The 25504-nt window shown below is 37.5% G+C and overlaps 1 protein-coding gene across 1 annotated transcript in view; it reads left to right on the top strand.

Moving 5' to 3' along the window:
- Window positions 1-20099, top strand: part of GPR149 (G protein-coupled receptor 149) — a 37966-nt gene extending 17867 nt beyond the window's left edge. Inside the window, exon 4 of the mRNA XM_032224959.1 lies at window positions 19527-20099. Coding sequence (XP_032080850.1) covers window positions 19527-20099 — 573 coding nt within the window. The remainder of the gene's footprint in view (window positions 1-19526) is intronic.
- The last annotated feature ends 5405 nt before the right edge of the window (window positions 20100-25504 follow it).

Genomic DNA, 25504 nt, shown 5'->3' with positions numbered 1-25504 from the left:
CTCCCCTATTTAAAGGACCTTCAAATACTAGACTTAGCATTCTGCATAGGGCATTGTGCATTTCCTTCTCGGCACTTCCTCCACCCTTCTCTCAGGGTCATCTTGAACTTGCAAAATTGATGCTGTTAGTGCTCCTCTCATCATTGTTCACTAGCATTTTTCTCTAATGGGAAAACTCATTCAGTACATATACATTAGGCAAAATGAATTTGATTGGGCCTTGTACTCTATTCCTTCAGAAAAGTTTTATTATACTATAGCAATTCTTAATTTAAGTAGATCTTTGGCAACAACAAGTTTGATCAAAAGAAATCTTTGCTGAAATTTAGCTATTCATTAATGTGACGTTGGTCTCGGGGGGGGGGGATCTTTCACTCATTTTCAAAAATTAATCTTCATCAGACTTCTACCTGAAGCTACATCACTCAGATTAGTAAGAATGACACGTTCTCTGCAGGGCTCTTTATGTGAGGACATAAACATACTACTTCTTACAACACTGAGATATATGTAGATTGAAGCCTCACATATTATCAAACAGGAAAACAAATCTATGCACATAATTCAATATAATTCATCACAGGGATTCAAAAAATAAAGGTGAAGACCCATCACATTTTGTTCACAGTTCTGGTGGTAAGGGGAAAAAAAAGAAAAGAGCAACTTTCTCATTTGCTTGCTTATTTGTTTATTACATTTACTTATATCTGGTTGCTTGCTTTCCTATATTGAATTTATAATAATTTGTTTAATTTATGTACTGCCCAACTCCCAGTGATTATACTATTTCTCCCAATAGGTCATCAAACAAGTATTAAAGATAACAAATAATTTAAATTCTTAGGACTTTAGCCAGCAGTTTAAAAATTAATCAAAGATAAATAGCTTTTAAGTGTTTTCTTTACTTAAAATAATAATAATTACTTTAAATTTCACTACTATGCTAGTCATATTTTTCAACAGCAAGTTTATGTTTATTTATATTGTTTCCATATATTTATTATATGTTGTTCATACTGTTTTGAATGCTCAAACTGATAAAAATTATGATAATATTTTCAAGGATGTGCTTTTCAAGGGAACTCTTTCCTTAATGTTTGTCATTTTATATGTAATGGTAGTTGACTGCACATCAGTTCTTTTTGCCAAATATGTTTCACTCTTCAGGAAAGGTGTGTGTGTGTGTGTGTGTGTGTGTGTGTGTGTGTGTGTGAAATTAACACTTTGAGGAACAATTTTGGGCATTTTGAGAAAACGTCAAAGAGAAGCAGAAGAATTGAAGAAGTTGCATCGAGGGAGCATCAGATTTAGGCAAGACTAGTCCATAGATCTGTTTTTGAGAAACAGGATTAGCTATCTCCATGCAAAAGCATTGGCTCTTTGAAACTTGTTCACCTAGTAGAGTTTTTTCATATCTTATGCTCTCATATCAACAGTACAGATGTGGGCTGCTGCCAGTTAGGCCCAGATCAGGTGAACCAGTAGTAGTGGTAATGGGAAGCTCCACCCACCCACCCAGATGCTTCTGCGCATGCGCAGAAGCATCGTGCATGCAAGTGCATGCAGGAGTACACCAAACCGGTAGTAAAAAAAACTAGCAACCCCCCCCCCTCTACAACAGTAGTAAAACAGGAGGTCCTCGTTTTAGGTTGTGACCCGACAAAAGCGTGCACGACAAAAGCATGCCGACAAAACCGCATCACTAAAACCACAATGTCATTAACGCGTGGAGAACAGCGCTGACAACAGCGCGTCGACAGAAGGGTGATTTAAGTTAAGGTAAGGGTTAGGTTTAGGGTTAGGTTTAGGTTTAGGGTTAGGGTTAGGTTTAGGTTTAGGGTTAGCGTTAGCGTTAGGGTTAGCGTTACGTTTAGGGTTAGGTTTAGGGTAAGGATTAGCGTTACGTTTAGGGTTAGGGTTAGCGTTACGTTTAGGGTTAGGGTTAGCGTTAGCGTTAGGTTTAGGGCTAAGTTTAGGGTTAGGTTTACTGCACGCTTCTGTTGCCGCACTGTTGTCGGCGCGATTCAGCGCTCATTCGTCAGCGCGGTTTAGAACTCACGGTTTTGTCACTGTAGTTTAGTCGGGCACGGTTTTGTCGTTCACCCTTTTGTCGTTGAACCATTTTAGGTAGTTTTATATGTCAAACTAATATAACAGAAAAGCCATCATAACCATAACAGTGTGGAATTATTATTTCAACAATGTCTCCCTACCAAGATACAGATTTGTCTATAAGTAAATTCTGGAGGCTTAATGATACTCTCTGTTTCAGTTTTCAAAGCCTTAATTACTTCATGGTAGGAATCAATAATTAGTTCCACTTCTGGAAAGTGCAGACACTTTTAATGGAATAAAATAGAAAAAGAGCAGACCTTGTGTGGTACATAACTATAAGCAGATGTAATTCACAAAACTGATTTTTCCAAAATGAACATTAAAATCAGATAAGTGAGGATTTCTGATAGAACGAAAGCAATCCTCTCCAGATTAAAAATGCAAACATATAGGCCTATCCTCCAGGATTTAAATTCTAGTTTTTTTCCCGTTCTTCCCACTCAACAGATACGAGCTATTGCCCTGATGTCCTGGAAGTTATATTATTCAAGTTGATATAATAGATTTCTTTAACCTCTGACCACAATTATTTTTTCCTTAAAGAATGATGGTCTGAAACAACTGGTAAGAGAGTGACCATATGAGATATAATTCTTATTTCTAAATGCTTGATATGAATGTTGCTGAACTGATTGAACGGTGATACCACAGGATTAAGAAACTGGATGTTTTTGTGGAAAAGAAATTTACTGTGAAATCAAACGTAGAAAGAATTCATTATTTTTCTTGTACTTATTTATTAAGGTCTACACCACCCATCTTAGCCAAATGATTCTGGGTGCTTTGCAACACTTCTAAATGAAAGAACTTTGGATACTTTTTTTTAAAATGTTACCTTGTTTAATCAATAATGGACAAAATAAGAAGGGTATGTTAAGATTCCCCAATCTTTCTGAAGGCAGACTGTTGAAAAATGGCTACAATGGGATGAGAAAACATATGTTTTTACAAAAATTGAAACTATGATATGTGTGTTCTGATATAACATTTCCATATACTAGAAGGTAAACTGGATAGAAACAGCTTCTGGTCATCACCACAAAATATTACTTTTGCCTTCTCCCTCTGCCCTCCCCCCCCCCCCAAGGCATGTACACATATTTCCAAACCATTCCTCAGGTTGTGTTCACCAACTGATTTCATACAAATACTAATATGAATTACCTAAGTTCCCACACGTATTTTTGGAGATGAGGTGGAAACTGTAACCTGCAAGGCTTTATAACTGATTTCCTTTTTTTTCCTATAAAGATTAGGGCATGGAAACTTCTGGATTCTAAATGGGTCTGTCAGGAGCACTAGGGTATTCGATTACCCATACATACCTTATATTAGGATACCTTCAAGATTAAGGCATAGTTTGGGAATGGTAATGAAACTGGTTCCACCACAAAACCGCGGTAGACTAAAGCGTGCTCGACGAAAGCGCGTACGTGACGTCATCACAGCGCGACGAAAACAGCACGCTGTGAGTGGTAAGCTTAAAATTAACACATAAATCTAAACCTAACCCCCCCAAACCTAACCCTAAACCTAACCCTAAGCCTAACCCTTAACCTAACCCTAAACCTAACCCTTAACCTAACGCTAAACCTAACGCTAACCCTTAACCTAATCCTAACCCTAACCCTAACGCTTAACATAACCCTAAACCTAACCCTAACCCTTAACCTAACCCTAACCCTAACCCTAACCCTTACTTTTATGTGAATCGGCTTGCTTTAATTTAATTTTAATTTAATTTATTTTTAATTTTATTTGTCGCGCTGCTGATGACGTCAGGTACGCGCTTTAATCGGGCGCGCTTTATTCTACCACGGTTTTGACGGGTCACGATGAAACTAGGTTCCAAGTAGTAGATACATTGCAAGCAAAAATTCCGAGGCAGGTGAATTCCTCAAAGAATAGCTTTATTGGAAATATCAAATTGGCACATATCTGGTGAAAACCAACTCTGGGGGCCCCTTGGTTTTCACCTAACTAAAAGTGAAAGTTTTTCCCTCAATCAGTCACATGGCCCAATCAACACTGTGTCCACCAGTCTGGTGACATCACTCTTCTTTCCTCCAGCCAGGTGTAAGAATGTCCTTGGTTCCCAGGAGAAAGTATTTTATTTTTACTATGTAACTCCAGCTATCTCTAATCCCTCCCCTCCCCTATCCCTCGCTCCAGTGTGGCAACACTAAAGCTCTAAAATGGCTTTGGTTTTCTACATACTCTTGATCAGGAATGTTGTATCTCCTATTAATCTCAGGACTATTGTTAAATTTTATATATGCCTTTTCAGAATCAGATCTCAATTTAATAGGTTTGATTCTTGTGTTCTTATAGGATCCACTTCTCCTCCAAGTCAATTACAGGAGATATTTAATTCTTAATCTCCAAAGTTCAGTTGTTACAAGACAAATTGATACTCAGGGCAAGCAGACTTGCAATGCCTATTATTTTTCTTTTTGAAAACATAGTAACAAAACACTTATTGTCACCCATTTCAGTTGCTGCAGTCACGTGGTTTTGAAGGCTAAAAGCAAGGGCCTATTTTTTTTCATAGTTTCAACACAGAATGCACAAATATTCTAAAAGCATTAAAAAAAACTGCACTATTAGTAGGAAACAATAACAGAAAAGCAATATGAGTCCCAGACAATCAAGAAAATATTCAACAAAACAAAGGTGTTGACATTTTGAATGTCATTAAAATATATTAAATGAAGTGGCTCTCAGTGGACTGAGCTTTGTATTTCAAGGTTAGAAAAGAACACATGAAATGGTGAAAAACTATGCAAGCCACATCTTCTATCTTCTCTCAGACAATGATTTTAAATTTAAAGTGATATGCCAATGTATTTAGACCAAAACTATTAGTATACATAAAATGATATTATTCATAGGTAGGTAGGTAGGTAGGTAGGTAGGCAGGCAGGCAGGCAGGCAGGCAGGCAGGCAGGCAGGCAGGCAGACAGACAGACAGACAGACAGACAGACAGACAGAGGTGGGTTGCTCCCAGTTTGGCCCAGTTTGGCTGAACCGGTAATGGCGGTGGCAGGAGGCTCCGCTCACCTGCCCAGATGCTTCTGTGCATGCACAGAAGTGTTGTGCATGAGCATGTGAAAACCGGTAGTAAACCAGCTAGCAACCCACCACTGATGGATGGATGGATGGATGGATGATGGATGATAGATGATGGATGGATGGATGGATGGATGGATGGATGGATGGATGGATGGATGATGGATGGATGGATGGATGATGGATGATGGATGATGGATGATGGATGATGGATGATGGATGATGGAGGATGGATGATAGAGGATGGATGGATGGATGGATGGATGGATGGATGGATGGATGATGGATGATAGATGATGGATGGATGAATGGATGGATGGATGGATGGATGGATGATGGATTATGGATGATGGAAGATGGATGATGGAGGATGGAGGATGGAGGATGGATGGATGGATGGATGGATGGACAGACAGACATGCATAAATGCATAGATAATATATTTATGCATCTATCTAATGCAGACAATGTCCATATATATTCTAATTTTCCATATGATTATACAGAATTGTGTTAGAGCAAAGGCAAGCCATTTAGAATATTCCAATCTATTACTTATATCCAATATCAAATAAGTATTACATTTTGAAATGCTACCTCTCTTCTTTATGTCAAATTCATATGGACCATTCTGAAAATGTGCTGTTAGAACTGCCAGAGGAGTTCATCCAATTAGAGTGTTCAATTTTCTCAGAGACAATCTATCCCATTTTTCTCTATAGTTCTCTCTTAAAATAGTAGCATAAAAGGATAGCATAGAAAGAAAAGCATTTCTGTCTGAAATTCTGTTCCATCTAAATAGATATTTTCCAGAGAGCAAAAAATGGGTGTTGCACTCTTATTATTAGACACTGGGGAAATGCCAAACGTCACATGAAATGCATTAAAAACTAGTGTTACTTTTCCTACACAACATCATTTTTCACATTAAAGTTTGACAAAATGACAAATATATTTAGACCTTATTTTAATCTTTTGTACTTGGAACTTTTAAGTAATTCCAAAATTTGTTGAGGAACTGTACATGGTATTGAGCTTTTCTTTTTCTTTTGTGCAAATGGAATATTCCCTCCCTCCCCCTCTCTCTCTCTTCTATCTATCTACCTACTATCTACAAAAGTATTCTACTATCAAAAATAGTAGATTATGTTGCCAGATGGATTGACCACAAATATATTTTTTGCATGATTTAGACTCAACCTAAGCCTCTTTGAAAGAAAAAGAAGTCAATTTATTCAGTTTGCATTTGGATGCAAATTCACCTTTCTGTTTTGTTTTATTTTTTCAGATATTACCAAAACTCAAATCAGAATATTATAACTCTCCAAAGGTTACAATGCTGCTTGCTATTTTTAAAAAACAAACAATACTCAAAACAATAGATGCATTAGAGCAAAATCTGCTAAAATGCATATATAGGAAAATAATAGAGAAAAATATATTACATTAGAGAAAGATATTTGAAAATGAGAAAACTGCCAACAAAAATGCATTTACTGAAGAAATCTTCTCCGAACCCATACTAGCTTTTAGTAATGTCCTTAAAAGAAGAAAACCTTCCATTTGAATTGAACCTGCCTTCAAATGTGCAAAAGCAAGCAAAGAAAGAAAAACCTTGATCGATTGGCAAAAAAAGAAATAAGGATAAATAAAACTGACTGATTCTCCAATTCTTATTCTTTTGCCTTATCAGGACTTTGAAGCATTCATGCAGTGCTTGAAAAAGCTCTGCCCATTTCTTTCTTCACCTACAAGCTCATCAGCCAACAATTGACATTTCAGTGGGCTTGTTATACAAATAAAACTCATTCAAAGTTGATGGAAACAAAATGAACTGAATGTTTTCTTAGGAATACATGTGCAGTGAGATTCTACACAGACATACACATACACACAAACACAGAGGGAGATAGATGATAAGATAGATAGATAGGTAGGTAGGTAGGTAGGTAGGCCGGCAGGCCGGCAGGCAGGCAGGCAGGCAGGCAGGCAGGCAGGCAGGCAGGCAATAGATACATAGATGCATGCATGCATGCATGCATGCATGCATGCATACATACATACATACATACATACATACATACATACATACAGGTAGTCCTCGACTTATGTCCACCACTGAGCCCAAAATTTATGTTGTTAAGTGAGACATTTGTTAAGTGAGCTTTGCCCCATTTTACGACCTTTCTTGCCACAGTTGGTAAGTGAATCACTGCAGTTGATAAGTTAGTAACCTGTCTGTTAAGTGAATCTAGCTTCGCCACTGACTTTCCTTGTCAAAAGTTTGCAAAGTTGATCACACAACCTTTTGACATAGCAATGGTCGTAAGTATGAACCGGCTGCCAAGCATCTGAATTTTGATCACATCACTTTGGGGATGCTGCAAGTGTCATAAGTGTGAAATATGGTCATAAGTCACTTTTTTGAGTGCTGTTGTAACTTTGAATGGTCACTAAATGAACTATTGTAAATCGAGGACTACCTGTGTACACACACACACACATGCACACACTACAGCCTTCTTTAGACTTTCAACAAAAGTAAGAAAAAAGATGGAATGTTGTTATTCTGTACTGTGCTAAAAGGAGTCGGAAGTCAACACTTTTTTTTTCTTCCCTTATGCCTCATATTTTCTTTTCCCCTCTTGTTTTCCTTCCCTTAATTTCCTATTTTTATTTTTCTTTGTATTTTATATATTGATAAAACAATAAAAGTCATAATGAATTCCAACAAATGTAAGAAAATATTATTTGGGGGCAAGGGAAAAACCAGGAAACTGTAGCGAATTACTTTTTATTCTTTCTTAATATGCTATATTATGCTTTTAGCCATTCCAGGTTATACTTTCATGGTGAGAAGTGACTCTCTGAACAGCTTCCAATATTTCCTGCATCTTGAACCAGGAGGTTCAAGTAATATAGTTTAAGTACTACATAAAAATTAAAATTTCATCAACTTCAACTTCTCCTAGAATAATTGTCATATTTCAGCCTGAATTGTGTACATTATGTTCTTAAAATGGAGTTTATTATTTCTCAGGATAGTTTAACCCTATTATGTGCTATTCTAAAAACTGTACAGTCTGTACATTAGAAGCAATTTTAAGACCAATATAATACACTAAGATTAAGCTAATAATTCTGTAAGAAAAAAAGATACAAACCATGCAAATGTCATAGGAGGTAAATTTAGTTTTCTTGGCATGTTGTTTGGCATCTGAATTCCATTTTAACATGAATGTGCCTTGAGATATAAATGCAAACAGATTGCTACTGTTTTGCTTGATCACTACTGCAATATGATTTGGGGTAGTCTGAAATATTTCTTCCAATTCTGAATAAGTTCCACATATATTTTGGGCTCTTTAGAGAAGTCAGTAATTATGCTGAATACATGTCTGAAATACTAACCCCTTTAATACAAGCGAGGGGGACAAAAAATGGAGGGGAGCGCATGCTTTTCTTTATCTAAAAATACAATTATAGTTTTTGTTCCTTTGAATTATGGAAAGGTCAAACTCCATGTTGATTATATTACCTACCAAATTATTTCGAGAGTTTCTTCCTGTGCTTTTATTCATGAATGGAGAATCATGTTTGATATGTATGGATTTGCAGAGTCAGCATATTCCCCCCCACCCCCAGCAATTTGGGTCCTCATTTTACCCACCTCGGAAGGATCGAAGGCGGAGTCAACCTTGAGCCGCTGAGATTTGAACTGCCAAACTGCGGCTGGCAGTCAGCTAAAGTAGTCTGCAGTAGTGCACTCTAACCACTGGGCCACCTCGGCTCTAGTGGTAATAGAGAATTAAGCTTGTGTAGCTGGGCTTCCTGCCTGAAGCAATTGAAGGACAGGCTCTCTATGAGTGGCATGTTAGGATGGTTGCTTTAAAGTAGAGGCTTGATGCCTCCTTGGTGTGTGTGTGTGTGTGTGTGTGTGTGTGTGTGTGTGTGTAATATTTATATATTCATGCCATTCACCCTGAAAAAAGAAACCTACAGTCTCCATTCTCAGGGCTCCAAGAAATGGCTTCTACTTTGACGCATTTAAGCAGAGCACACTCATTTACTTGAAGCTGTTCTTTTCTTGTCCAGTTGTACCATCTCCAATGGAATACCTTTTGATGACTCTCCTCTTATATTTAAAAGTGCTGGGAAGCAGCAACAGTCATGTGATTTTCTTCTGATTGTTGGTCAGATTGGGACAGGAGGTTATCTAATAAAATGTCCTGGAATGGTTTAGACATTATGGGGCATTAAAATAATTGTTCTTACATTGCAATGTTGAAAATGAAATGTCCACATTAGGTAACTATGGTGGATGTTGTGGCGGCCCTATTAGATCAGGTGATAAAAATATCAATACCTGCTTGGCCTACATTAGAAGGATTGTGTTGAAACCATAGGAGATAATATTTCCATTGTACTCTGAATTGGTTAGACTAGAGTTGGTCAACCACATCCTACCCTGGACAAAGTGTTTTAAGAGATCTAAGTTAGTTGGAGTTCAGAAGAGCAACCAGGATGTTAAAGGGGTTGGAAACTAAGTCCAAAATGGTTAAATGAACTGGGCACGCTTAATCTGCAAAAAAAAAAAAAAAAAAGTATTATTTTAAGTGGAATATCTAAAAGACTATCTCCAAGAGAGAGAGAGAGAGCGAGAGAGAGAGAGAGAGAGAGAGAGAGGATTTGTTTTCTTTTGAAACTGCAACAAAAGCAATGCAAGGATGATCACAATTTCAGGAAAGGTGATTCAGTCTGAGAATTATGAGAACTTGCCCACAGATCAGGGGTGGGATTCAAATATTTTTACTACTGGTTCTGTGGGAGTGGTTTGGTGGCCATAGCATGGCTTGGTGAGCATGGAAATGGAAGGATACTGTAAAATCTCCATTCCACCCCATTCCATGGGAAGGATTCTGTAAAATCCCTATTTCCTCCTTGAATCATCTGGGACTTGGGAGGAAGAGAACAGATGGGGGCGGGGTCAGTCAGAGGTGGTATTTACCGGTTCTCCGAACTACTCAAAATTTCCACCACCGGTTCTCCAGAACTGATCACAACCTGCTGAATACCACCTCTGCCACCAATAGAAACAGTCTGTCTAGAAGAGTTGGGTACTTACTCTTATTGATGTTTTCAAATGAAAGCTTAAAAGGTTTAATGGATTCCTGCACAGAGCAGGAGTTGGATTATATAATCTATAATGTTTTTTCCAGTTCATCCATTCTATGATTCTATGATTCTGACATTCTGGCTTGGATCTGCAAAACAAAGAGCAAGTGATAATGGATGTTGGCTGGTATTAACTGTTAAATCAGGCGGGCATGCCTCTGAAAAACAAATAAATCTAATAAAAAATTCATGGTAAAAAAATAATTTGTATTCTCATCTCTCAGATTTCTTACAAGGTAGCAGACTGAAAAAGCATTTCACAATCCAACAGAGCTCAGATTTTATATGTTTACAGTGATGCTACTCAGGAAGATATGCTGCTCTGAAGTGGCAGAAGTGCCAAAAAAATCAAATGCTTCTTTATGCTGCTTCCTTTTCAAAAACCTCTTTAAAATATTAGGTGTAAGCCAGCTCTTATTCCACTTGGAGATTCAAAATTTTAAATAAGCATGATTTGTTCTATTTTTTTCCACTAAATATACAGTGACAATGTAATTTGATGGGAACTGATTTGGCAAAAAACATTTATAGCTGCAATAATGCAATTACAATTTTGAAAGTCATTGATTAAAATAGCAGGATGACGCAGGATATTAGCCCCGCCAGGTTTTAGTTACATACCTCCAAGAGATTTATTGCATTTTTCTAAGATATTCCTTTTAGGATAGAATGCTAGTGTAGAGGAAATGGCAGTATAATAACCCTCCAAATTATTGGAAATCTAGAAAAGAGCCTGTAAGGAAATTAACTGAACCAATGGTATACCCTACTACAACTACAACTTAAAAATCCAAATTAATGTTCAGAAAGGTTGGCAGTTCTGCGGTTTGAATCCCTAGTGCCACGTAACGGAATGAGCTCCTGTTACTTGTCCCAGCTTCTGTCAACCTAGCAGTTCGAAAGCATGTAAAAATGCAAGTAGAAAAATAGGGACCACTTTGGTGGGAAGATAACAGCATTCCGTGCACCTTTGGCGTTCAGTCATGCTGACCACATGACCAAAGAGATGTCTTCGGACAACACTAGCTCTTTGGCTTTGAAACAGAGATGAGCATTGCCCCCTAGAGTCAGGAACGACTAGCACATATGTGCAAGGGGAACTTTTACCTTTACCTAAAGCAGAAACGGAGCAAGAAAAATTATGTGTGCCTGCTACTTTAATCAATAGCTTCCAAAACTCAAATTTTACCCCTACAGTATATAAATGTTTTCCCCCCAAAATCAGCTCCAATCAAATTGTGTTGCCATTGTAGCTCTAATGACAAATTTAAAGCAAATCATATTTTTTGAATGTTGTTATGTATACTGCTCAGAGTCACTTGGGCAGCTATACCGTATAAATCAGATAAATAACAGAATAATTAAAGACATGACAGAAAAAAATAGGAACACAGCTACTTCTAATTCAGTATAAAGTAACCTAACCTCACACATGTCTTGGGCCATTAACTCAAGACAGATATGTAGGTGACAATAGAGGAATTAGAAAGGGAATGAAGCACAGGATGTGGGAGTGAGAAGAATGAAGATAAATGAATGAGGAATTGAAAGAAGTCAGGCTGGACAGACGTACTAAGATAAACAAAAATTAGATCAGGCACAAATAACATCTGAATAATAAACAGATTTGGAGGAATGTATCCTCACACCCAAGAAGATATCAGCAAGCAAAAACCCACCAAATAGCTGCTCAATTATTCCATTTTCCCCTCCCTCTCTCCCAATTTCCCAGCAGATTAAGCTGCACAGCAAGCAAATTTTAACAAATAAAGTGAGAAAATATAAGCAGAAATAAACAAACAGAAAAATATTCAGCCCTCAAATAATTCTTCAAGGCTGTCTTTTAAAGTAAAATTCACTGGTCAGTACATGATAACTAGCACATATGTGCAAGGGGAACCTTTATCTTTACTTTTACCTATGTTCTTTCGTTGATGATTTACGAAAAATAAACCAAATATTTCTTTCATTGGTAATTAATGGTTAAAGCTTCCCCCTCCTGGTCTGATACATTTTTCTGGCTCATGGCCAGGTCTGTTTCAGGAGGCTTCACATTCACCTTGAACCTGGAAACAAAACTAAGCTTCAGTTGTATAGCACTGTCTAGTCACATTTAGGATTAACAGCTGTTTCCACTCTTTATTAAATCCATCAATCTATAATAGTCACTGCTGTTTAGGTCAATCTTAGTTGCCAGATGCTATATCTATTCCATTTCTGTCTCCACTACTTGTTCTTCTTTCTAGGTTTCCTCTTGTAATTTAAAATTCCACCTCTGATGCCAGCTCAACAGATCCTTCTTCTCCTGTAAGAATATCTTTCTATGAGAAATTGACTATTGAATTGCTTTGAGCTTCTCCTCTTCAGCAAACTAAAGCAAAGCCATTCTTTGGGTTTCTGTACAGAGAAATCAATTTTGTTCCTCTAATACTTTCTTACAATAGCTACTAGCTATCCAACTGATTCTCTCCCATTGGTTCTTTCCATCCTTTCCTAATAAGGAGAAAGAATTTAACTCCACTAGTTATTTGATATAATTTTAATTAATTTAAACATAAAATACATTCCATCAAATTTGACCTTTGTTTTTGTCCCACCGATTTACCCTACTGTGACTACAGTAGCTACTTGATGGATTAATGCCTGGTGCACATCACTCCAAAGCTCTCTATCTCCATCTCTTAAATGTTGCATTCAGGATATTTATAGCAATCATCACAGAGATCTAGGCAGCTCTCAGGTGGGGAAAAAAGAATACCTTTTAAATATAAAAATGCTCTAAAGGCAGAAGTAATAACCCTATGTTTATTTCAGTCAATATTACATCCTTTTGAAGCAGTCAAACAAGTAAATAGTGAGGACCTGATTTATGGGAGAGGCAAGTGGTAAGTCATAGAAACAAAGAGTATTGCTGGAACAAAGTTGTAAATACTCTTCCAAGGATTCATTTGGACATTTTTAGCATTTTCATCAGGAACAAATCAATGTAGGTCTTCAGACTTGTAACCTGAAGAAAAATCACACTGGTGTTTGATAGTGTTTCTCGCACTCAGACCAAAAATTGTGATTCCTGTAAAACTTAAATTAGCTTTCAACTGTAGAATTCCATCCTTCCTTTTATGTAATTTGTTACATAGTCCCATTTTCTAGCTATGTTACAGAGAATAAGAGCTTGTGATTACCATATTTTTCAAAGTATAAGACGCACTGGAGTACAAGACCCACCAAGGTTTTGAAGAGGCTTTTTTTAAAAAAAAAAAAAGTAGGTAGGTAAATAGAGGTATAGAGAGGGAGAGAAAGAAAAAGAAATACAGTAGGTAGGGAGGGAGAGATAGTAGTTAGGCAGATAAAGGGACAGAGAGTAAGAAAAATAGGAAGATAAATAGAAAAATACAGTAGGTAGGTAGAGAGAGAGAGAGGGTATAGTTAGGTAGGTAGAGGAATAGAGAGAGAGAAATAGAAAGGGAGAGAAATACAGTAAATAGGTAGGGAGAGAGAGAGAGAGTAGGTAGGTAGGTAGATGTTTCCATTTGCTGGAGAAGGAAGTCAAGCAAAAATTGGCTCGTTTTTCACGAAAATGGGCCCGTTTTTTGTCAAAAGAATTGCATGCATAGCCTTATGGAGGCTTATAGAGTGCTGCTGGGGGCTGGGGGCAAATTGGCTCATATTTTGCTCATTTCTGACCTCCCCAGCCCTCAGGAGTCCTCTGAAAGCCTCCACAAGGGTATATACGGCCATTGTTGTGAAGGGGGCAGGGCTTCAGGAGGCAAAAAAATGCTGTATTCGATGTATAAGACACACCCAGATTTTCAGCCTCTTTTTTGAAGAAAAAGGGTGTGTCTTATACTCCAAAAAATACGGTGTGTGTGTGTGTGTGTATGTATGTATATATGTATTTGTGCTGATAAATAAATAAAGGGAGAATAGTATAGATCTATTTCAAGCTATTTAGCTCTCATCAGCTAGCCATACCCATGTATGTATGTATGTATGTATGTATGTATGTATGTATGTATGTATGTATGTATGTATGTATTGCAAGAGTGGAAAGTGTTTGGCTTGTGAATAAATTAATTTACAGTTTAGTGGTAGGATTCAAACTTTTTTTAATATCAGTTCTGTGGGTGTGGTTTTCTAGGCGTGCAAAATCCCCATTCGCTCCCCACTGCACCCCACTAACCTGCCTTCCAGCTCCGTTCTCCTCTTCAGGGCAACAAAAGAAGATTAGCTGGGAGACTGGGAGTCAGCAGGAGTGGGGCCAGACTATTTGCCAGTTTTCTGAACTACTTAAAATTTCCACTACTGGTTCTCCAGAATCTGTCAGAACTGGCTGAATACCACCTTTGGTACAGTTATGTCCAAACAATTTCCTATCTATCTATTCCTCTTCTCTCCAAGCCCTTTTTTCCACTTGCTGAGCGGCACTGCAGTATGTCTATGTGAGAAATATGTGGAAAGAAAAGTTGAATGAAGACTATAACTTACCACCAGGGAAAATGAAAGATGTTCTTTAAATTAAATTGCTCCACATAGACATTGTTTTTTTCCCCCTGGATGTTTTCATTACACGATTACTCATAAAATTTGTCAGAGTTATAAAAGCAACATCTCTCTTTCTTTCTCTCTCTCTTTCTTCTCTTCCCTCCCTCCCTCCTTTCTTGGGTGGGGGGGAGAAAGGTAAAAAGGAAGAACAATAAAAGGGCATGGTTAACAACAGAAAGAAAAAAGAACAGATCTCCCAAATATATCTGGTGATTCTTGCCTAATTATGGTCTTGCACACAATTCCATCATTAGAAATTGTCAGCTCACCTGTGCAAACGAGACAGGAAACGTGACTGGATGAGTTAATCCTACTTTACTGTAAGGCTATATTAACAGAATCTTGCAAGTCTGAAGGTCCAACTCCCCATCACTCCTTCTACCTGCTCTAATTAATCCTGAGCAGGTACTTCCTAAATTTCTTTCTCTGATTGTTAATCCATCTGGGCTCCTCCCCCACTTCTGTGATTGTTTCCTAGGCCAGCAGTCCCCAAACTTTCCAGCATAGTGGCTGAGTCCAGTGTAGGAGCCCAATGTAGGAGAGGCGTGTGAGCTCGGTGTAGCCGAGCCCGGTGTAGGAAAGGCATGTGAGTGGCAGGTGCACTTCCACATGCATAGCTCCATGCGTGAAGCTCCACTCATTTGAGCAGCAAGCACTTGCGCTCACACACGAAGCTTCACTCACACGAGCAGAGGGTACTTGTGCTTGCATGAGTGGAGCTCTGCACATGTGCACATCAGAGGTGGGTTGCTCCCAGTTCAGCCCAGCTCGGGCGAACCAGTAGTAGCAGTGGCCAGATGTTCCACCTACTTGCCCAGCGCTTCTGTGCAATTTCAATTTCAATTTCTAATTTAATAGATTTGTATGCCATCTAATCCCGAAGGACTCTGGGCAGCTTACATAAAAGCAGTTTAAAAATATTAGAAAAAGATTTAAAAACACAAGACAGGACGATTTAAAAACAAAACACAACATGCACTCAGTTTTAATGGGGCTGAAGTTCAATCAGCAGCCCCAGGCCTGCAGGAACAGCGAGAAGCATTACATGCATGCACGAGTGAGCCCAAACTGGTAGTAAAAAAATTGGCAGCCCACCATTGGTGCACATGCTTGCCCACCACTTGCGTGAGTAGAGCTTCATGCATGAATGCTTGCCCATTTCTCCCATGGCCCAGTTTTGAACAGGCTGCCCCCTGGTAGTAGGCCACAGCCCATGGGTTGGGGACCTTGTCCTACAGAGTATCTCTTCCCGTATCCCCCAAGGATATACATTACAGGAATTGTACCATAGAGCCATTGCATGGGTAATTTTAGATTTCCATTCTGTTCAACAAGATTCACTCCCTTACAAGGGCTCCTACTGCTCCAGACATTTTTTATAATCTGCAACATTGACCACTTTCTGCCAGAAATCTAATTAGCAAGCCTGAAGTCAAAATCTCCCTTTGTATCCAATCTGATGTTTGAACATTTTATCTCAGTTGGTGTATATCCTGAATAGATTTTAGATGGAGGCTCCAAGCTGTAGACATGAATACAAAGGTATATTAGAAAGACAATAAAGTGCAAAAGAATCCTTCAATGTTTACAGCTGGTACTTCTTTTGCATTAAATAGCAGCCCATACACTGCGCTATATATCAATCTGTCTAGGACATTAATAGCATTAAGGCTTATATACTGCTTCATAGTGCTTTATAGCATTCTGTAAATAGTTTCAGATGTCAGCATGTTGCCCTCAACAATCTGGGTCCTCATTTTACTAAACTTGAAAGGATGGACGACTGCATCAACCTTGATCCAGTCAGGATCAAATTTGTGGTTGTGGGAAGAGTCAGCCTACAATACAGCTTCCTAACCACTGCACCACCACAGCTCAATAACATTTCAAAACTTCATATATAGTATGTGTTAGATTTCAATGTAATGCGATTGCATACTGTTGCTCTTTAATTTCACTGTAAAAATAGGACAAGCTGAATATATTGACATATAGTAGAAATACACCAAAGGGAGGAGTAGCGGGATAGAAGAAAGAGGGGTAGAGAGGGTGGGAGAGAGGATTGGAGTGAGAAGGAAGGGAGGGAGTGGACTGGGAGAGAGGAGTGGTAGAGTGGGAGGGGAAGTAGGGTAGAGGGGAATGATGGAGGGAAGATGGAAAGTTGGAGGGGAGCGAAAGAAAGAGGTGTATGGAGGGTCGAAGAAGTATATTGGGTTTCTATTTTGGGGGGTATTGTTGACAAGAGGAATTGCTGTGTTTATCGTTTAATGTTGTATGGCCCCGGTTATGCACAGTATATATGTGACTGTATGAAAATGAAAAATGGAAAATAAAAACACATTTTACAGAAAACATTTCAAAACTTCTTCAGCATTTGTATTACTGATTTCATTGGTGAACCTAGGTACACTTTTCAGACTTTTTCATACATTTTCACTTGGAATGCTTTCCTACACTGACCAGAAAGACAAAATAGATCCATCTATTGGTGGTGCAGGTCATCATAATGAAGGCACTCAGTACAGAAAAAAGTAGTGATGATTATTTTTTATTCTGAAATAAAAGCACATTTGTTGATTTCCTGTAGCATGGAAATCTGACTATTTGTGTGTGTGTGTGTGTGTGTGTGTGTTTGTGTGTGTGTCTGTGTGTGTATACATACATACATACACACACACACACACATATATATATATGTCTGTGTGTGTGTGTGTGTCTGTGTCTGTGTCTGTGTGTATTATATTACAACCCATGGTATGCCCAAATATGGGAGGAAGCATACTGATGAGAGCTAAATAGCTTGAAATTATTTATCAGCACAAATGTAACACACACACACAAACACACACAGACATATATGTGTGTATTATAGAAATTAATATCTTCTATAAGCTAAGATTGTGTGTAGTCAGGAGTAGATTGTGTGGTTTTTCTTCCCAGAAAAGTGTGTATTAGATTGTCACCTTGATCTCTTTAAGCTGATTCGCTCTATTCCTGTCTTTAGAAATAATAAAACTTTCTGCACTTTCAACAGCCTGGGTAATGAAAAAAGAAAATGAAAAGGAATTCATCTTTCACACATATTTTTTTTCCATTGCTAATATATTTTGTATATTTTTCTACTGCAGAGATATGGTAGTCGTTGATTTGCAGCCATAATTATTTCAAACCCAAAATTATAGTCATAAGTCATTATGATCGTAAGTCAAGGCATCACATGACCCGATTAAAAATTACATTTTTGCAACAGTCATTAAGCAAATGTGAAGCAAACCTGTGGGCATTTATTGCCCCATTTATTGCTGGAATACAGAAGTAAAAATCAAAATTGACGAAAAATGTTGCAAATCACAGGTCATGTTACTGTGGGATGCTGCAAACACCCATAAAAGTGAACTGGTTGTCAAACACCTGTGACCACAGGGGTGTGAATCAAGTCATAAGTAGTTCTGGAAAAGTCTGCCATCACTTCAAATGGCCATTAAGAGCTGTGGTGGCACAGTATTTAGAATGCAGTACTGCAGGCTACTTCTGCTGCCAACAGTTTGGCAGTTCGAATCTCACTGGCTCAAGGTTGACTCAGCCTTCCCGAGATTGCTAAAATGAGGATCCAGATTGTTGCGGGCAATATGCTGACTCTGTAAACCACTTAGAGAGGGCTGTAAAGCACTGTAAAGCAGTATATGTCTAAGTACTATTGCTATTGCACAACTGGTCATAAGTTGAAAAATATCTGGCTGTAGCTATGTGGCCCAGTTCATTTACATGATATGTATGTATGTATGTATGTATGTATGTATGTATGTATGTATGGTGTCACAACCCCTGGTATGCCCAAATAGCTGATAAAGGAAGAGAGCCTGTGGCTTAGTGGCTAATATAACTGCCTGACATGTAATACAGCCCAGGTTCGATTCCCAGTAAGGGTATGGCTAGCTGGTGAGAGCTAAATAGCTTGAAATAGATCTATACCAGTCTCCCTTTATTTATTTATCAGCATAAATGCAACACACACACACACACACAGAGCCTTTAGTTTATAAAATTATACACTTCAATCCAATCAATTTATCAGCATAATCAACTCACTGATTAATTATTATTTTTTGATACATCCCAAATGAGCAAATGATATTAATGGATAGAGACGTTATTTGTCTAGGAAGATAATTATTTCATTAGGAAGTTCTGATAACTTTGCACTGTTTTCAAGATACCAGCATATAGCTCTTGTATCCTCTGGAGATCTTTATTAAAGTATTAACCAGGGCTAATTCTGCCTAACTTCCAAACTTAGACAACATTGGACAGGCACTGATACCTTCAAGGACAAAATTGTCTTAATCGTTAAAACGTAAAAAGGAATAGTGAGTTTTGTGCAATTGTGTGGGAAACAGAAGGAGTCAATACATGATAAATAAATTCTGTTTCACACATTCAGAATAAGAACTGTGAATAAGAATAAATAAGAAGCATATATTATTATACCGTCAATGAAATCTAAGGCCTTTAAAAGGTATTCTCAACAGGCAGCAGTGAAAATAATGAGATGTATTTGGATTGTTGACAACTCTTTTTTGCTTGTGGAAGCAACATTAAATAATAACCATTTTTCTCATTTCAGCGTTCAGGCGGTGCCTTAGCTATTCCTCTGTGTGCATTTCAAGGAACTGTCTCTCTTCAAGCTCCCACAGGAAAAACCCTCTCTTTATCTACATATGAGGTAAGCTCAGAAGGACAAAAAATCACTCCCACATCCAAGAAAATTGAAGTGTATCGTTCCAAGAGTGTGGGCCATGAGCCAAATCCCGAGGATTCTCCAACCACGTTTACTGACACCAATGTGAAGATTCACTTAGAGGTGCTTGAAATTTGTGACAATGAAGAAGCCATGGACACTGTTTCCATCATTAGTAATATTAGCCAATCCTCTGCCCAGGTCCGCTCTCCATCCTTACGTTATTCTCGGAAAGAAAATAGATTTGTCTCATGTGATTTAGGAGAAACAGCATCTTATTCACTCTTTATACCGTCAAGCAATCCCAACAGTGATCTTAACATATCTATTCCTGACACTGTCGAAGCTCACAGGCAGAATAGTAAAAAACAGCACTTGGAAAAAGAGGGTTATCAAGAAGAAATACAAATGTTAAACAAAGCATACAGGAAAAGAGAAGAAGATGGGCTTGGCAACTGAAATGGAGGAAAAAAGGGCTGTGAATAATTTGTAGCCTCATTTTTAAAGTTTGCTTTGACCCTCAACCATTTATCCATGAAATTTGCAGAAACAATTGAATAACATTAATGCATTCACAACAGAATGCATTAATTACATACTTTGTCCAAAAGCTGTTTAAGTCGTACTGCTATATATGTACTAGGGAAGGGCAGATTTCCTTCTCGGTCTTCTGAAGAATTACTACTGGAAGTTTGCTTGATGAGATAGTTTAAATCTCTACTTTTAACGTCAGTTTTGCTGCACTAGCAATGGAGCCAAAAGTGAGGCCTTTGAGGGATATATAAGGGAGGCTGCGAATCCTGGATTAAAAATTGGGGTTAAAGGATTGCAGCCTCCCAGCCAACAATCTCAGGGGGACAGTCTTCTTTTATTTAAAAAAAAAAGCTGATTTCTAGCTTTATTGAGGCAAAATGAATTTAGCCTCAATCTTATGATTACATTGTAATATTTTTTATAAAATGATAAAGATGGTTTTGACTTCCCACCTGGCCTACAGCTTGGCATTCTTTAATGGTATGATATCCAATTACTAACCAGACCTGACTCTGCTTGGTTTCCAAACCCAAACCACCAGATGCAGCACTAGTCAGTCTATTTCTTTCACCAGAAAGGAAATTGCTATCATCTTTCAGTATATTTAGCCAACCAAACGATAGTCCATTTCTGAACAGTGTTAAGTGTAGAGATTAATGCAAAATGGCCACTTGTTTACAGAAAGAACTTTTTGGTTATTTTAACCCAATGATCTTATTATCCTCCTGGAGTTGTGATTAATGACCATTGAAAAGAGTCCCCTTTTGCTTTCAAGAAGGCATGTAACTTGCTTATTTCACTAATATAGTATACTAGCTGATAACCTGGCATTGCCCGGGTATTTATTTATAAGGGGGAAATGTCTGAACTAAACGTAATTTCTAACGGATTTTCCCCCTGATCAGAGGAAGCCCCCTTGTAGAGTTCTGTGAAGCCGTTACCATGGCAATTCCACTGCACTGCACAGTAGAAGCCATTTTATGGCAGTTCAGTGGAAGCCATTTTAAGGGATAACAGGCTGTATCTTACAGAACACATACCCCGAGGGGTGTCTTACCCCCACAGTATTTTTTTCCAGAGAGTAAGTCATCTGTGTACCAAGTTTGGTTGAAATTGATTAGGCGTTCCAGAGTTATGCTGGAACACACACACACAGTCATAGATAGATAGATAGATAGATAGATAGATAGATAGATAGATAGATAGATAGATAGATAGATAGATAGATAGATAGATAGATAGATAGATAGATGATAGATAGGAAAGGCTTTTTCCCATAGAGCATACACAAATATTATGGAAGAAAAACCACTAGCTCCATCAGGAACTAGGTCTGCTATGAAGGCTATGAATATACAGAATGCTATCTACTGCTTTCATCAGAATGTGGTTAGGGCTAGATTAAATCTGGAAAGCTCATAATACTTTTTCTCCTATTCAAGCCAATGAGAGAGAAGTATTATAAAGAAACCAGTTCCATCTCTCATTTTGACCTCAAAAAGCCAGTTGGGTCTCACACCTAGAATAACAAAAATAATTTCCCTCCCTTTTCATTGGATTTACACAACTTATTCATAGTTTTAAATATTGAAACCACTTCTAACTTGAATAGGACAGAAAGAAAGAGAGAGAGTGTGTGTTTCCCAATTTAATACTTTTACCATTTGTTTTAATTTTTAATACTGGCCTAACTCCATGTGGATATAAAAGTGGAAGTGGTCCAATGGTTTCCAATGGAACGTTATTACACACACAAACATGCTGTGTGTGTTTGTACAAAGATACACAAAATTACCTGCACTTTTTAATTCTTGTATTCAGTTTTTAATTTCATAAAACTGAGATATGTCTCTCATATTTTGAAATAATTGCTCTGTGCTGCATAAAGTCTTGTAGCTTGCTTTAGCACTGACAGTTTTATCCCAGTATTTGCTGAGACACAAATTGAGTGCCAGTAGAATTACTGCAAAAGTTGTAGTAATTAACCAATGTAATCCATTTTTCATCTTTAATAAACATTCTACCCAAGAACATGACTTTATCTTGCTCTGCTTTTTAGTGATTTATATGTGATCGACCATCTTTCAATCATTAATTTTTCTGTGGAACACAGCTAACTTTGTCTTTGATGTATTCATTTACACATCCATTTTTCTCATTGCTTTCTTTCTTGCCATTGTATACCATTCAGGTTTTCTGCAAACATTGCATTGTGTATGTACAAAAGTGCAGACATGCTGAAATCCATAAGCAAATTACCTCTAATGAACACAAGCATACATTTGTCCATCAATATATTACACAACTATAAGATCATCACATGTCCTGGTTTTATTCCCTTCTCAATGTTAAAACATTTGTCAAATGCTTAACTTTCTTGTCACTCGTTCTTTACTTCCACCATATAACACTTTTACCATATTCAACAACTTATATTCAACTCCATATCTCTGCAAAATATTTCACAAGCCAAGCCTGTTCAATTTATGGCTCCTTTAAATCAATAAGCATATAAACAATGGAAGTCAGTTTTTCAAATCTCACAACAGTCTCAAAAGTTAGAAAGAAGCGTGGTTCCAGAAAGGAACATCAATAAAGTGGGGGTAATAATATTACTGTAATATTGTTCCAAAATGTATTATAGGAAGTAATTCTTCATCTTTCTCGAACTGTATGAAACTAGTGTGAAATCCAGAGACATTCTCAACAAATTGAATTTAGATGAGCACATTTGATGCTTACTGAAAACTTGGAATTCCTTCAAGTGACCTATTTCCACAGGGATCAACAGTGCATAGATTTCAGAGGAGCCATCATACACATACAGGGATTAAGTCATTCTTAAACTGTCCATATTTTTGTGAGGTTGATAGGAGAGATGCTGATATTTTACTGCTCTTGTTTACCAGTTCTATTTTTAATCTGAATTGAAATCATCAGTCTGTTAGTTAAGATGATTAATTTATCTTTTCACCTTTCCTTGATTTTTATTAACTTCAAAGAGAATTTTTCAATTAGGGCATTTTGAACTTTTCAAATTATTGATTCAGAACTCCCATCGTGATGTGTTTTGAAGTCATTGAAACTGCAAACCACAAATGTGGAGAACATTTTGAATTTTTGCAGACTGAAATGAAAATTCTATCTTAAAGTCTCCAAATCTTCACTGTTCATACTGCCAGCCTTATGTCCTGTTTTCTATTAATTTCTTGAGACTATAATGACTGTACACAGAAATGTAATCATACTTCCAAGAATTTGTTATTGGTAGTTGTGCATTCATCTTGCATTTGGTAAAATCAGCTCAGAACTCAACCTTTGTAAGGTAATGTACTGTGGGCTGAAAGCATTGTTACCCAGACTATAGATGGCATTCTGTTCGGTGGCCAACTGTATTCTGTTTCATTTCAGTAAAAAATTGAAATAATTGGATATCATTTTTCCATTAAGAGTTATTTGCATTATATTAAAATTTAATTATCCCTTCCAATTGTTTGTTTATTAGAGAACATTAGAAATAGAATTGCTTATCATTTTTAGAAAACCAGATAGATTTAAAATTTTAAATCCTTTTAAATCTCTAATGAGTTATTTCATCCTTTTCTTCTTTGATTTTTCCATCCCTCTGACCTTTAATAAACTTCAGAACATAGTGTTTGACATTTCTGAGCAGAAGAAAGGTTGTCAAAAAGCTCTTTTTGAAGGTGATTTGAAAGAAATGTAATCCAACCAAACTGCATGTGGGATTGGAAAAAAAATATGGACACTGAATTACCTGAACAGCAGTAATTTTAGGCTATTGAATAATACATTTTACATCACATTGAAATTTGGGAGGTTTGATGTTCGAAACATTTACTTCTTCCTCTCCTTTCACATCTCAATTTCTATTTAATTGGACTATAATCTAGAACATCAGTCCTTGGCTAGGAAGTGTAGTGGCTCAGTGGCTTAATGACACTAGAGGTAGTCTCTGTTCCCACGGTTCAAGTTGTAATAGATAAGAGAGAAGAATCATGTTGCTCAGTGCCTCAGGCAACATTTTTTTAAATCAAGCTTTGTTAGATAGTTTCACAAGTAAACATATGGAGTAATAGATTCGGTTCAAGTCCTAGCACTGCCTGGCAAGATGAGCTCCCATCACTCACCTCAACATCTGTCCACCTAGCAGTTCAAAAGCATGTTCAATGAGAGTAGATAAATAGGTACCACCAGTGGGCAGATGAGTTGATGCTCCGTGCAGGCAGGCAGATTCTTTCCAGCTCTGAACCTTCTTGGTTGCAATGCCAATTTGTGAGGCAGCTCCAGAGAAAGGAGGGGGCTTTGTATGATGCTGCAGGAAGAGCAGCTTGTCATTTTTTCTTGTGCAAAGTTTCAAGTTTAATTTAATTTATAGGCCGCCCAATCCCGGAGGACAAAGCCAGGTTGTCTTCCTGTGACATAGCTTGAGAAACATGTGAGCGTGCCCTACAACAGAGCTGGTAAATTGGCAGCCAAACAATTACTCTGAAATTGCATTGTGGTCTCTTGGCTAATGTAACAATTATTATTATTATTATTATTATTATTATTATTATTATTATTATTAATAATAATAATAATAAGCAGTTTGGCATGGAAAAATGCGCCACTGTATCCATAAAAAGAGGCAAAATCACTGTGTGTGAGGGAATTGAAATGCCCAATGGTCAACTAATTAAATGCAACGAAAATGAACCCTACAAATACTTAGGCATTCTGCAGTTGGATAACATCAAGCATGGAGAAGTAAAAACTATTGTCAGGCGAGAGTACACCAACAGAGTTAGGAAAATTTTGAAATCTAAATTGAATGGTGGAAATACAATCAAGGCCATAAATACCTGGGCAATACCAGTTATAAGATACACAGCTGGTATAGTTAACTGGACACAAGCTGATTTGGACATTTTGGACCGAAAAACCAGGAAACTAATGACAATGCACTACAGTTTACATCCACATGGTGATACTGATAGACTCTACCTGCCCCGAAAATCAGGTGGCAGAGGATTATTACAAGTGAAGCAAACAGTTGAAGAAGAAAAACATGCACTGGCTGATTATTTAAAAGAAAGTCAAGAACATCTATTAATCAAAGTAAAGAACAAAAAACTACTGAAGGCCCAACAGACGAAACAAGAATACAGAAAACATGTGATAAAATCAAGAATGGAGAGTTGGCAGAACAAAACACTGCATGGTCAATTTCTGGAAAAAATAAAAGATAAAGAGGACAGTCAACAAACTTGGTTATGGTTAATAACAGGTACATTAAAGAAAGAAACAGAGTCACTAATCCTGGCTGCGCA

The sequence above is a fragment of the Thamnophis elegans genome, chromosome 10 (genome assembly GCF_009769535.1).
Source record: "Thamnophis elegans isolate rThaEle1 chromosome 10, rThaEle1.pri, whole genome shotgun sequence".
In the NCBI taxonomy this organism is placed as follows: domain Eukaryota; kingdom Metazoa; phylum Chordata; class Lepidosauria; order Squamata; family Colubridae; genus Thamnophis; species Thamnophis elegans.
The sequence above is the reverse complement of the archived record's forward strand: the minus strand, read 5'-3'. Positions and strand labels throughout refer to the sequence as shown.